Consider the following 14,688-nt stretch of genomic DNA (forward strand, 5'->3'; position numbering starts at 1 on the left):
ACCTTGATATGGACTGCTGGTAATAGTACTTCTTTAAAACCTATTGGTAATTTCATCAATAAATATGTTGATGAAAGATGGGTGTGAAGAGAACCCAAAGATCTTTTACTATACCGATGCATTTATTATATTGATGGTAATTTATGAGGAACCAACAAATTTGAGGAAAAATTATTTAGATAACGGTCTACGCGAAACATGGGAAATAGAGACTCGAATAAAAAAAAGGGTTAAATATGTTTTTGGTCCCTTAACTTTCAGTGAATTTTGGAATTAGTCTATTTTGAAACTTTGGACCAATTTAGTCATTCATCTTTCGGAATACGTGGATTTAGTCCTTTTAATCAAATTTTGTTAGGTTTATTTGATGTTTCGTACGCATTTTAGGATTGTATTTGAGTTGTTTATACTATTTGACACATTTTTGCTTTAATGTTAAGTCAAATTCTATTATAAAACGCACTTGAAATGTCAAATAAACTTAACAAAATTTGATTAAAAGGATTTAAATCCACATATTTCAAAAGATGAAGGACTAAATTGATTCAAAGTTTTAAAATGGACTAACAAAATTCACTGAAAGTTAAGGAAAAAAAACAGATTTAATCTAAAAAAAATAGACAAAAGTGAATGCAGGAATCAAGAAAAAATTGAGGAAATATGATCTTGAAAGATTGAGACACTAATATATTGGTTGCATTTCTGAACGGTGACGCCTCCGAAGATGACCCTGACATTAGCGATGTTGGTAAAGGCGAGAATCCAGTTATTTTCGGCTGCCGATTTTGTGACACACAGCCTTGAAACTTGGCGATGGAGTGTGGAGCCTTGCAGAGATAGAGATTAAGGAAACCCTTCGTGGTTTTGAAAATATTTGGTCCATCTTTTTAAAACATAAGCAAAACTGGTCCAGTTTTTAATTTTTTATTTCATTTTAAAATAATTAATTATTGGCACGTGAACAACTAATGTAAAGCAACCCGTAAATATTTTTATATACCTTGATAAAACACCGTTTACCACTTCAAACAAAATTTACTACTGTTGAGTAAGAAAGAATAAATCCATTATTTATAGAATCAAATAAAATTAAAATTTTGAACAGAAGTCAATACTAATTTTGCGTTATATTTGACGGACAAAGAGCAAATGTTTTTACTTAAAACCAATCAACCTCTTCTTTGCCGGAACAAAATTAAATTTAAATCTTATAATAATTATTTTTTGAACGAATAACAAAAAGCTAATTTAGAATTTTTATAATAATTACTTTTAAATGATAATAATTTTAAATGATTGATACAGTAATCCCTTCACTAAAAATACACATCGATGAAGAGAGCGGGGGTAAAAGTACGAAGAAATTGTAGAGGAAGAGAAGAGTGGCTAAAGCAAAAGAAGATTGAGGGATGGAATATGCCACTTCAATGCAAAAACGATGCTTTTCACGTCCCTAACCATCGTCCCACAAAACCACGAACAAGAGTAATTCCCACATCCAATATCAAAATCCGAATCCGAATCCGAACCCGAATTTGAATCCAAATCCACCCAACCACCATGATTTCCGATCATGGCACAGTCCCCTTCTTTCTCTGCTTCTTCATCTTCCTCCACTTCCACTTCCCCGGCGTCCACTCCAAAGCCTCCCTCTCCGCCACCCCCACCACGCTTTCTAAATCTGGCGACTTCGTCCACCTCCAATGGTCCGGCGTCGAAGGCCCCTCCGACTTCGATTTCCTAGCCATCTACTCTCCTCCGACTTCCCCCCACGACAACTTCGTCGGCTACCGATTCCTCTCCGAATCCCCAACTTGGGAATCCGGGTCGGGCAACATCTCCTTCCCTCTCGTTGACCTCCGCTACAACTACTCTTTCCGAATTTTCCGCTGGACCCGATCGGAAATCAACCCCAAGCGCAAAGACCACGACAACAACCCCCTTCCCTCCACGCGCCGCCTCCTGGCGTTCTCCGGCGAGGTCGCCTTTGCGCCCAACCGGGGACCCGGACAGATCCACCTGGCCTTCGGGGACCAACCCGACGCCATGCGCGTCATGTACGTCACGCCCAACCCCCAGGAAACCTACGTGCGCTATGGGGAGAAGGAGGACGCGCTCGATGCAGTCGTACTCGCGCGTGTGGAGCGCTATGGGAAGGAGCACATGTGCGACGCGCCCGCCAACTCCAGCGTTGGGTGGAGAGACCCTGGTTATATCCACAACGCGCTTCTTACGGATTTGAAGAAGGGACTAAGGTATTATTACAAGGTACGTAATTTGTAAGGTAAACGACGAAAGTGCCACATTTTAAGTTCCTTTAAGTTGTCTAACAAAACAACGTAAACAATTGTTCTTCAAAAATAGAGCTTAGGATTAGCTTAATGATGTGATGATTCCGTACAACTTAATCAAGTAAAACGTACTCCTACTTTTTATATATTCACTCATAAGGTTTACGACTTGGGTCTTGTGAGACTCCGGTCTTATAAATACTCTTGCATTACTGATATAAATGGAAGAATAAATAATACGTGCTCTGGTAGTACAGAGATTTTATTATACCAACATTCAAATTTCAATCATATTGAAAAAACTGTTATGATTGATAAATTTGCCAACATCATAATTTTTTCTTTAAAAATTAGAGATTAACTTTCATACACTGTTGGCGTAAATATATTGAGCTATCTATCAATCAGAAATCATATTAAGTATATATATATATTTTGAAATTATTATTGTATTAACCAAGAAATTTATCATTGGAGACAATTTCTAATTGGTCGATATTGGAAAAAAACCGTCAATGTACATATTACTTTTTCTGAAGTGTATATATCATGTTTTATTAATTGAATTGTTAAAACTTTTACATTGAATGAACATATCTATTTAGCTCAAACTAAATACCGTTTTAAAAACCTTATATTGAGTCAATACGTTTCATGGTTACACTGGTGAATGAGATTTTATTTGATAAAAATAATGTGGAACACTTGCTTTGGACAGTTTTGCTGACGCCCAAGTCAGGTATTAATTTTGCTTTTGTTAGTACTAAATTGTCTGGTGTTAGTCAATTTTAGAAACAAAATTGATGTTTTGCTCACAAACAGTGAGCCCATGAATGGAGAAATGTTAAGATATTAACTGTTTAGAATTGGTATGTTCCAGGTTGGAAATGATGATGGAGGTTGGTCTGCAACTCACAGTTTTGTCTCGAGGAATAGTGATTCAGATGAAACAATATCTTTCCTGTTTGGTGACATGGGAACAAGTGTACCATATAATACGTTTGTGCGAACACAAGAAGAAAGCTTATCAACCATGAAGTGGATCCTCCGTGATGTTGAAGCTCTAGGTGACAAGCCAGCCTTTGTGTCTCACATTGGAGACATTAGCTATGCAAGAGGTTATTCGTGGGTGTGGGACCATTTTTTCAACCAGATTGAGCCTGTTTCGTCCAAAGTGGCATACCATGTTTGCATTGGCAATCATGAGTATGATTGGCCTTTGCAGCCGTGGAAACCTGATTGGGCCAGTTATGGGAAAGATGGGGGCGGTGAGTGTGGTGTGCCTTACAGTTTGAGGTTCAACATGCCTGGAAACTCTTCAGAACCGACTGGAACTGAAGCCCCACCAACTAGGAATCTTTATTATTCATTTGATATGGGAGTAGTACACTTTGTGTATATTTCCACGGAGACTAATTTCCTTCCCGGGAGCAACCAGTACAACTTCTTGAAGCATGATCTGGAATCAGTTGACAGGAACAAAACTCCTTTTGTGGTAGTGCAAGGGCACAGACCGATGTACACTACCAGTCATGAAAATAGGGATGCTGCTTTAAGAGGGAAGATGCTCGAGCATTTGGAACCTCTGTTTGTGAATAACAAGGTCTCACTTGCCCTTTGGGGTCATGTTCATCGATATGAGAGATTTTGTGCGCTGAATAACTTCACATGTGGTGGTAATGTGGGTCAGAGCACAGGGGACAAGAAAGGATATACTGTTCATATGGTGATTGGCATGGCAGGGCAAGATTGGCAACCTACCTGGGAACCAAGGCCAGACCATCCCAATGACCCAATCTTTCCACAGCCGAATTGGTCCCTGTACCGTGGGGGTGAGTTTGGGTACACAAGACTGGTGGCTTCAAAGCAGAAGCTTGTGCTTTCTTATGTCGGAAACCATGACGGTATAGTGCATGACACGGTGGAAATTCTGGCATCTGGGGAAGTTGTCAGTGGTAATGGAGACTGTAGTATTGATGTTAATTCTAAAGCTGAAAATAAGATTGTGGAATCCACTTTGTCATGGTATGTGAAGGGAGGAAGTGTGCTGTTTCTTGGGGCATTCATGGGTTACGTTCTTGGTTTCGTTACAAGTGCCAGGAAGAAGTCTGAAGAGACCAGGAGCAATTGGACTCCAGTGAAGACTACGGAGACTTGAACTGTTCATTAATGGTTACCACCTTTTTAAGTAGGTCGTGAAGGTTCACATAAAAGAAAAACAAAATGAGATTTCCGCTCGTTTTAGTTCAAGACTATTAAGTTGTCACCTCATATACTTGAGGACGTGTCTCTGTATATATGCATTTTTTTCTTGCTTATTTATGGCATCTGAGGCCTTTCGTATGACCTTGTGTTGTACATTATTCAAGGTAATATGATTTGTCGGATGAGACCATACTGTTGTAACAGAACAAAAATGTTAGATATGATATGAGTGCACTATTGATACACTAACTTTGATGTCGCAATAGGAAATACCCAATTTGGTCTATAACTTGTGAATGTCATAGTTGTTTTTTGATACACAAACTTGGAAAGGAGAGATTGTTACCCCTCTTGAAAGGCAAGCAAGCTGGTTTCATTGAACGTATAAGATACTTTTACGCAACTCTTCAATTAAGAAAATTTTCTAGATTCAAACTCGAATCAATTGTTTATTATGGGCACATAGCACAGCGATGAGCCCAATCTATTTTGTCATGTGTAGGATTTTAAGTCGGATAGAAAAGTAGCAATATTGCGTTGCTGTCCAAGTGGTCATATTCGGACAAGGAATCAGCGTGCTATATCAAAATGTGGACAAAAATTACTCAAAAAAATCTGAATGTGTTGGGCAGAAACCCAGAAATATCACATGGGTAATTTGGTCATTAACTGTTTCGTTGATATGCGAGTTTAATAATGATGATTCTTGATCATGAAAGGAAGAAGGAGAACCAACCAACCAGTGTCACAACAGGGAACGGGGATAGTGACACTGTTTTTGCTCGTGCTCAAAATGAGAGTACCGTCTACAAATACCAAAATATTAAAGATAAGAAGACAGACAAACACACACATAAACACTTCCTCTTTCACTCACTTCTTGGTCTTCCTCTCAAGTCAAAGCAGCATTGCATGAACATTATTTCTGTGCTGCTTGTTTCTATTTTATTGGAGAAGCTTAAGCACTGATTTAAAGAAACCGAGCACCAATGGCTGCTCTACCCTTCTCAACGACCTGCAGGCATTCCAACTCAGCTTTACATCACAATCCAAAATCAAGCTTCACAGGTTTCAGTCAAAGAAACAATATTTGGCAGTTGCTTGTCATCACAAAGTCAATTTCCAGAAGGGCAATAAGAAAGCTCTCTGTGAAGAATGTTGCCAGCGACGAGAAGCAGGAAGTGAAAGATACACTCACCAAACGAGGTTGCTTGCTTGCTTGCATTTTCGATTACTTTGTCACTGTATTTCTTTAGTCACTTCTTTTGTTCTAATGTATATAATTCAGAAATTCATGTTTATAATTCTCTTGGTTATATATCTTTCAGTTAGCTTTGTAAGATGTTAGTTTTGGGGAAAAAATTGTATGAAGTAATAAGTGGTGCATCATGAACAAGTTCATCGGTAACCCTGTTCGAGCATATATCAAATTAAACTGTCAATGCATATAATAGCAGACCTAAATAGTGGCTTCTTATGATGGTTACTATAACATTTTTAGGAGTTGAATTGGATCTTACATTAGCTTTGGAATGTCCAAAAATAGTAATGTCCCTTTGGAAGTATGCTCCAGATTTTCTCCCCATCTTTATGTTTTTATTGAGCTACAAATATGAGATGTATTAGTAATAGTCTAAACATTGTTTTTATTTTTCCTGTAAATAAGTTCCTAACTAATAGTTCTTTCTTCACGTTCGCAGATAATTTCTATGAATTTATTCCAGATTCTGCATCTATTGCTTCAAGCATAAAATTCCATGCCGAGTTCACCACCCCTTTTTCTCCGGAGAAGTTTGAGCTCAATAAGGCTTTCTTTGCAACTGCAGAAAGTGTTCGTGATTCCCTCATCATAAATTGGAATGCAACAAATGACTACTATGAAAGGAAGAATGTCAAGCTAGCTTACTATATGTCTATGGAGTATCTACAGGTTCTTTACAGGGTTTTCTTTATTGGGGGCAGAGATCATTTTCATAATAAATGATTATTAATTATTAATTTCAATTAATATCTTCCTTTTCCTAACTGTGAAGGGTAGGGCATTGCTAAATGCGATTGGGAATTTACAGCTCTTGGGTCCTTACGCCGAGGCTCTCACAAAGTTGGGTCACAATTTAGAGGACGTGGCTAACAAGGTTTATTTATATTACAATTTTCTTCTCTAGTTAGAAACTATAAAGTGATTTAATTTTATTTATCAGTCAGTCGTACAGGTGGCAAGTTGAGCAGAACTAATACTATTTTGTCCATTTCACAAAATTGTTATCTATTATCTTGCGGATTAATAGTTTCATATTTAATTCTTGAAATCACTGAGATTATTTTGAAGATTATTGTTAGCATTAGAATGTGGATTTGGACTTAATTCAAGTCTACATAATCAACTTATAAAATGAAGAGTGCACTTACTAATGTGCTATAGAGCAAACCCACATGAGAGACTTAACACCATGTCCAACCCATAACTCAAACTCTCAAGACAATAAATTTATGAGTCTTCTTACTTATATGATGCTTAACTTTTTCAGTTTTACTCAATTTGGGATTTATGCTCACACTTGGATTTTCAACAATATTTTCCCTCAAGTGAAACCCTTTTTCATCCATGATTATTTGATGATAACCTCTAGAGCTTAGCCATGACCACTATAAGGCTCTAGAACAGACTAACCTCCACATTTTTAGGAAGACTTTTGATCTCCATATATAGATCCACTGTCAGGAAGATTTTGACAGAAGGAATACTCATATCTGGATTCATTGCCAATTCCATTACACTCATCTTAGTTGGTCATCTGAACGAGTTATCGACTATAATACCATCTTAAAATGTAGATTTGGGCTCAATTTAACCTCACGGAATAAGTTTGCGAGGCAATGTTTGCACTTTACTTATCTACCCTATTTTAGAAATATCACTAGTTAATGTAATACTAAATCACTACTTTTGAGGTTGCAATTAAGGGAATCCCAAAGAAGTCGCAACTAAGGTGGGTTAGGACTGGCCTCAATTAAACAAGTAATCAAGTTTACCAGTAAAATCCATTTATCTTTTATTGAAACAAACTCCAAAGATTAAGATAAACTGTGCAAGGACCACATAACCCTTCAGGAGCTACAATCTTATGTACATACTTTCAATAATTGAGTAAAGCTTCATTAAATGCAAATTCATGTGAAATCCGCAGGAGCCAGATGCTGCCCTTGGGAATGGTGGATTAGGTCGGCTCGCTTCTTGCTTTCTCGACTCCTTGGCCACTTTGAATTACCCTGCATGGGGATATGGACTTAGGTATAAGTATGGTTTATTCAAACAACATATAACAAGGGATGGACAGGTCGAAGTTGCTGAAAACTGGCTTGAGGTATATTTTATATGCATGGTTTCATAGTTAATGGCTTGAAGCCACTTTTCATATTAGGTTGGGCATACATTTTTCTTTAGTTGTTTTGTTACTTTTTTGGGTGATTCAGTTGCTATATTAGCAAGAAGTTGTTTTGTTGATTCATTGATCGATTTGTTTCTATGCAGATGGGAAATCCCTGGGAAATTCTGAGAAATGATGTCTCTTATCCTGTTAAATTCTATGGAGAAGTTATACCAGGGCCAAATGGAAGTAAACAGTGGGTTGGAGGAGAAAATATATTGGCCGTTGCTTATGATGTTCCCATTCCTGGATACAAAACAAGAACAACCGTAAACTTGCGATTGTGGTCCACAAAAGTTTCACAGGAAGAATTTGATTTGCAAGCTTTTAATTTGGGAGACCATGCTAAAGCATATGCTGTTTTGAAGAATGCAGAGAAGGTCTAACCTGTGGAATATTGTAACTGTTGAATAAACAAATGTCTAGTTTCTCCTTGTTACAAATTGAACTTGCACCTTCATTTCACGTACTAACTGTTATATAAACTTCTTTGTTTTAGTACTAACTTCAGTTGACTGTGTGGATAAATGACAAAATTATGCTCACTTTTTTTAATGTTATATTTCAAGCAGATCTGCTACGTTCTGTACCCTGGTGATGAATCAATAGAAGGAAAGACTCTGAGACTGAAGCAACAATACACACTGTGCTCTGCCTCTCTCCAGGATATCATAGCACGCTTTGAAAAGAGATCAGGAAAGAGAGTAAATTGGGACACTCTCCCAGATAAAGTGGTGGTGCAAATGAATGATACTCACCCAACTCTCTGCATTCCTGAGATAATTAGGATATTGGTGGATGTCAAGGGTTTAAGTTGGGAGAAAGCCTGGAATATTACCAAGAGGTACTTACTTTTGCAAAACATGTTTATTCACCTTGTATTTAGAAGATATAAAGCCATTGTTGAGATTTCAGCTAATAGCTTGGTCTCTTGGTGGTGTAGGTCTTTAAAAAGATATTAGATCCTCACATTTCAATTCTTTCCATCCGTTTGTGTTGAATTTCAGCACAAACCAAATGTCTTAGTCCATGCTTTAAGCCCAAATGGCTCTTTCGGAGGGGAAATACTGCCTTATGGAGAATTGGTGTTTAAAAATATTATTTACTAGTAAAGGGTAGTAAGACTTTGTTCTTAATTTTCTTTTTAATCCTTGGCTTCAATATTTTCAACAAGACTGCTGCAGCTACATTGACCAAGGACCAGTGTGCCAACTTAAACAAATAGAGTAGGTTCCTATCTTCAAAATTCAGAGCCTCTCAATAATAATATTTGATATCGAGTGCTTTGTTGATTATCTTCCTAGGTAACTACTAGTTTGAATTTATACATTTCTGATTCATCTTTTAATGGATCTTCTGTTAGAACTGTTGCCTACACAAATCACACAATTCTACCGGAAGCACTAGAGAAGTGGAGTTTGACACTTTTGCAGGATTTGCTTCCTCGACATGTGGAAATAATACGAATGATAGATGAGGAGGTATTATTGTTCCAAATGAGACTTCTGATTTTTAGATTGTCATATTGTGTATAGTTCTTGGTTCATTTGTCCATTCACATATCATTCTTTGTGAAACCTTATCTTAGTGTTATGCGTGTTTGCATTGCTATCCAGTTGATACACGAAATCATTTCCGAGTACGGGATAGATGATCTAGACTTGTTTCAACAAAGACTTAAACAAATGAGAATACTAGAAAATATCGAGTTGCCTAGCTCAGTGATGGAACTACTTCGTACACAAGAGACTTCAACTGTTGATCCTGTGAAGGTAATTGATGTTGAAGATAATGATGTAATGGCAACTGAAGAAGAAGAAAAAAAAGATGATGATGATGATAATGACGAAGTAGAAGAGGGACAAGAAGAAGAAGATAATGAAAACCTATTAGTTGAAGAGGATACAGATAATAAAGTTGAAGTGAGATTCAAAGTTGATCCAAAACTACCAATGATGGCTCGCATGGCTAATCTGTGTGTTGCTGGTGGGTTTTCTGTAAATGGTGTAGCTGCAATACATAGCAAGATTGTAAAAGATGAAGTTTTTAATGAATTTTACAAGGTAACACAAAAATGATTTCTCTGTTTTCAAGAACATTACTTTCTTGGGATCTCACCGTATGTAATCCAGAAAATAAAATTCTCATCAAATTTCATCATCATATGACTTTTGACAGTTGTGGCCTGAGAAATTCCAGAATAAAACAAATGGGGTGACTCCTAGAAGATGGATCCGTTTCTGTAATCCTGATCTTAGTAAAATCATAACCAAGTGGATTGGAACAGAAGACTGGGTAACAGATCTTGAAAAATTGGCTATACTTCGCAAGGTAAACTAATTTAAAATGATATTTGAATTAGATAAGTTGTCTTGACATGATTTAACCTCCAGAGTTGGACAATGAATATATGTGCATGACTGATTGATCATATGTTTAGCTTCATAACCTGAGGTAATATTTTTGTCCTTATTGAAATTATGGGGTTTTAGACAGCGGGAAGAAGATATAAAAGAGAATGAAATACTAATTGATATTAGGAGAATGAAAAAGCTTATGTGGTAACTAATCCTAAGAGATACTTATCATAATCCTAATGAAAATATGTTAACTAATCCTAAGAGATAACGAGGAGATAGAGAAACTAATATTAGAGGATAATCTAACATATCATGAGACATTTCCTATATTGTAACAGTTTCTTTATCTTTTCTTTAAGAATTTTATTTACCAGTTTGCAGATAATGAGGATCTACAGCTAGAGTGGATAGAAGCAAAAAGAAGAAACAAGATTAAGGTTGCATCATTTCTCAAAGATAAAACGGGTTATGTCGTCAATCCAAGTGCAATGTTTGATGTACAGGTTGGTTTTCTGTCACCAACCACTTCATTCCTTTCTTCCACTGTTTTAGTTAACATTTGTATTGAAGGTCTGGGGGTGCATATTTGACCTAGATCAAAGAATGGATGTTACTTATCAAGTTCCTCCTTGTTGATTCTGTAAACCTAGAACAACCCAAGCATATAATACCAACCCGTTGCGAGAGATTCTTGCATACTATAAAAGTGTAGCAATCAACCATGCAAATTTTGCTTAAATGTTACTTTAACATCACGGATTCAATTTTTAATTTAGTTATTTTAGTGTATGTAATATTAGGCTACACATGAAAATCCAATCAGTGTCGGCTAAATAGAAAAGAAGTCTTAAGTAAAATTGTACTTGGGAAAGTGTGATAATCATTAAAATTCTAATGACATGTTTCTTCCTCACTCAATTCATGGTTAGAGAAAGATCTGATATATTCATTTTCAGGTGAAGCGCATCCACGAATACAAACGACAGTTACTGAACATCCTGGGAATTGTTTATCGCTACAAAAGGATGAAAGAATTGAGTGCTGAGGAAAGAAAAGAAATGTTTGTTCCTCGAGTTTGTATTTTTGGGGGTAAAGCATTTGCAACATATGTTCAAGCTAAAAGGATAGTAAAATTCATCACAGATGTAGGAGCTACAATCAACCGTGATCCAGAGATTGGAGATCTTTTGAAGGTATGATTCAACATAGGGTAAATATTTTTAAATGTTCAACATAGCTACAAACCTTTTTCTGGACGAAGACTGATTCTGGTCTCTATCTAATGTGCAGGTTGTGTTTGTTCCTGATTACAATGTTAGTGTTGCTGAAATGCTAATTCCTGGCAGTGAGTTGTCCCAGCACATCAGGTACATTTTTTATTAGCAAATATTTATTAAAAATAATTTACTTGTAGTTTACAACCAAAATGGTTGGTTTTGTGTTCTTGTAAGTCCTAATTTGAGTTCATTTTATAGGACTGATATTATCATCAACTATAACAGTTTTTGTTTTAAATTTTTCTTTGTCTGTTTAGCACGGCTGGGATGGAGGCCAGTGGAACAAGCAACATGAAATTTGCAATGAATGGATGCATAGTTATAGGAACTCTTGATGGAGCTAATGTTGAAATAAGAGAAGAGGTAGGAGAAGATAACTTCTTTCTTTTTGGTGCAAGAGCAGAAGAAATTGCTGGGCTACGGAAAGAAAGAGCCGAGGGAAAGGTAAATTTTAAAAGAAATAAGAATACATGATTCATCATTCAATGTTTTCTTTCCCTTTCCTTTCATGTTCTTCTTTCGTAACCATTGGCTAAATGTAAACAAGAAATATATCAGCTAGACACTAAAAAAAAGCTTGACCAAGTTCAGAACCCTCATGTTCTGGTAATTTGCTCTACTACCATGATGCATTTGGCATGAAAGCAACAAAATATATAGTCTAACAGTTGAAGATTCAATAATAAGGCTCTATAGATCCTTCAAAATATTATCATTGTAGACCAAACCAGTGGAAGCATCATAATCTTCCAAAATATGTGCAGTTCGTGCCAGATCCACGGTTTGAAGAAGTAAAGGCATATGTAAGAAGTGGTGTTTTTGGCTCCTACAATTACGAAGAATTGATGGGGTCCTTGGAAGGGAATGAAGGGTATGGTCGTGCTGATTATTTCCTTGTAGGGAAGGACTTCCCCAGCTACTTGGAGTGCCAAGAAGAAGTTGACAAGGCATATCGTGATCAAAAAGTAAGTATTATATATAAAGGAATCATATATAGAACCCTAATAATGCAGTAGTAATAATATCAAGCACATGACTCATGTAGCGATTTAAATTTCATTGATGTGGGTGCAGAGATGGACAAAAATGTCAATCTTGAACACGGCTGGTTCATACAAATTCAGCAGTGACCGGACCATTCATGAATATGCTAGAGATATATGGAGAATTGAACCCATTGAATTGGCATGAAAAGTTACTCATGCAAAATCTGAGTTTTTGGCATCTTCTGCTTGCTTAAAGTCCATCAAAATTCAAGTTCATCAGGGCTTGAAAGAATGTAAGTATGTTAGTGAACCTCCTTTATTGTTATGGGAGAGTTAACATTATCTTCATCCATTTTGCTTTACGTCTCAGAAAAAAATAATGTAAAATTAGATCTCTGATTCTATTTTAAACGTTGGTTTGAACTAAGTAATCAATGTCAAATAAAATCAGACTCTTGTTCTACTTAGTCCGTAACCATTTTGTACAATTTTACAGGGACTGTTGTGTACACAATTCATATATCTGGGCAATGGTAACATTATTATATTATTTAGATGAACATTCTATATCATAAAAAGCTAATTATATATATATATATATATATATATATATATATATATATATCTTTTTTTATGTCAGCAACATGCTCGTGTTTTTTTGTTGTTGTTTCAATTTTCAAACTATCGTGTCTACATGTTCTTTATAGTGTGTTCTTCTTTCATTGAAATCCTAATCTCATGAAATGCATCTTTTTCATTCCTTCAAGAGGTAATGTTGTATCTTTCTTACAGTGTTTTCAAATCCTAACCTAATTCCTATCTGATATGTTAAGTTATTGAATTAAAAGTATTTGGTAAACTAGATGATAAATTTAAAATTATAAAATGAATATAGTTATATAACTGAATTTTATGCTTTTTAGATAAAAATATAGTATTATGTAATAATAGTTTTATTTTTTAAAATAATTAAATTCTTACCTTTTTTTTAATATTTCAATTTTTAAATTTGTATATGCTTTTCTACTCAGACAAATCATTTTATTTAAATGAGTTGATATAATGAGTATTAATTAAATTCAATTTTAATTTATTTTCAAAAATTTAAACTTTTTATTTCTCATTTAAAACTCTTGTTATATTGAATTTGTTGTTTTAATAATTTTTACTCTCTAACATTCACATAGTACTATGTAAGAAAATGTCAGTTATTTTAATATATATATATATATATATATATATATATATATATTTTAATTTAAACTACATAAAAATTTAAAAGTAAGCCAACAAATACTAAAAATAGTAAGATAATTAATAGTCTTTATAGAATTTAAATAAGTAATAATAAGTAAAAAGAAGTTAAGGTTAATAAGTTATTGTATAAAATATAAGAGTAATTATAGAAATATACTAAATAAGATAAGTAATAAATAGGTATGGCAACGGGAGGAGGATGAAGTTTGCAATTTTATACTCATTTTCATAAAAAAAATGACTTAGATATACATTTGATCTTATTTTTGTTGTTTTTATTTAATTTGGTCGTCATTTTTGTGTTGTGTTTAATTAGGTCTTTATTTTCATCAAATTTTGGTCAATTTAGTCTTTTTCACTATCGGTGTTTAAATAGTTAACGTTCTTTAATAGTGCATGTCACGTGTCAGCTCCTGTTTTTTTGATTTTTTTTTTATTTTCTTAAATTTTCTAACTTTTTAATTTTTTTAATTATAAAAAAATTGGGTTCACGTGTCAAGTCACAATAGTTGCTACGTGTTAATGCTAGTGCCACGTGTCACTTTGTGGTTGTATATTTTGTTCAATTTAGTTTCAATATTCTTTAGTTTTGTTCAATTCAGTTTCTATATTCGTTATTTTTATTTAATTTAGTCCCAATTTTTGTTAAAATAAAACAATTTAATTTTTAAAATTGACATTTTATTACTTATTTTTGAAATTCAATTATAAATTATTATATTTAATTATAAATTGAATATAATTCTTAGATTCAATGTTAAATAGAATATAATTATTTAAATATTATTAAAATTTTAAAAATATATATTAACATTTGTAAAACTGATATTTAAATCTAAAATATTTAATATTGTTATTGCATTTTAGATATTACAATTTAAAAT

General features: G+C 34.6%; 2 protein-coding genes across 3 annotated transcripts; both read left to right on the forward strand.

Annotated features, from left to right (window-relative positions):
• Positions 1 to 1,314: 1,314 nt before the first annotated feature.
• LOC114177730 (putative inactive purple acid phosphatase 9) lies at positions 1,315 to 4,745 on the forward strand. Its single transcript, XM_028063223.2, has 2 exons — positions 1,315 to 2,268; positions 3,172 to 4,745. The coding sequence occupies exons 1-2, from the start codon at positions 1,561 to 1,563 to the stop codon at positions 4,447 to 4,449; spliced, it is 1,986 nt and encodes a 661-aa protein (XP_027919024.2). The 5' UTR covers positions 1,315 to 1,560; the 3' UTR covers positions 4,450 to 4,745.
• Positions 4,746 to 5,233: 488 nt separating this feature from the next.
• Positions 5,234 to 13,101, forward strand: LOC114175353 (alpha-1,4 glucan phosphorylase L-2 isozyme, chloroplastic/amyloplastic-like). Of its 2 annotated transcripts, XM_028060129.2 has the most exons (16): positions 5,234 to 5,702; positions 6,197 to 6,426; positions 6,530 to 6,631; positions 7,685 to 7,861; positions 8,029 to 8,304; positions 8,497 to 8,768; positions 9,109 to 9,150; positions 9,288 to 9,405; positions 9,541 to 9,987; positions 10,103 to 10,255; positions 10,659 to 10,787; positions 11,241 to 11,477; positions 11,575 to 11,651; positions 11,819 to 12,005; positions 12,326 to 12,526; positions 12,636 to 13,101. In XM_028060129.2, exons 1-16 carry the CDS (start codon positions 5,486 to 5,488, stop codon positions 12,750 to 12,752), a joined length of 2,982 nt encoding a protein of 993 aa, XP_027915930.1. In that variant the 5' UTR covers positions 5,234 to 5,485; the 3' UTR covers positions 12,753 to 13,101. The 2 variants fall into 2 exon arrangements, with proteins under 2 accessions (XP_027915930.1, XP_027915931.1); XM_028060130.2 differs by lacking the exon at positions 9,109 to 9,150 and having other exon boundaries at positions 5,235 to 5,702.
• Positions 13,102 to 14,688: the final 1,587 nt, after the last annotated feature.

The sequence above is a fragment of the Vigna unguiculata genome, chromosome 3 (genome assembly GCF_037176805.1).
Source record: "Vigna unguiculata cultivar grain cowpea cultivar isolate G323 ecotype 2 chromosome 3, ASM3717680v1, whole genome shotgun sequence".
Classification (NCBI taxonomy): Eukaryota; Viridiplantae; Streptophyta; class Magnoliopsida; order Fabales; family Fabaceae; genus Vigna; species Vigna unguiculata.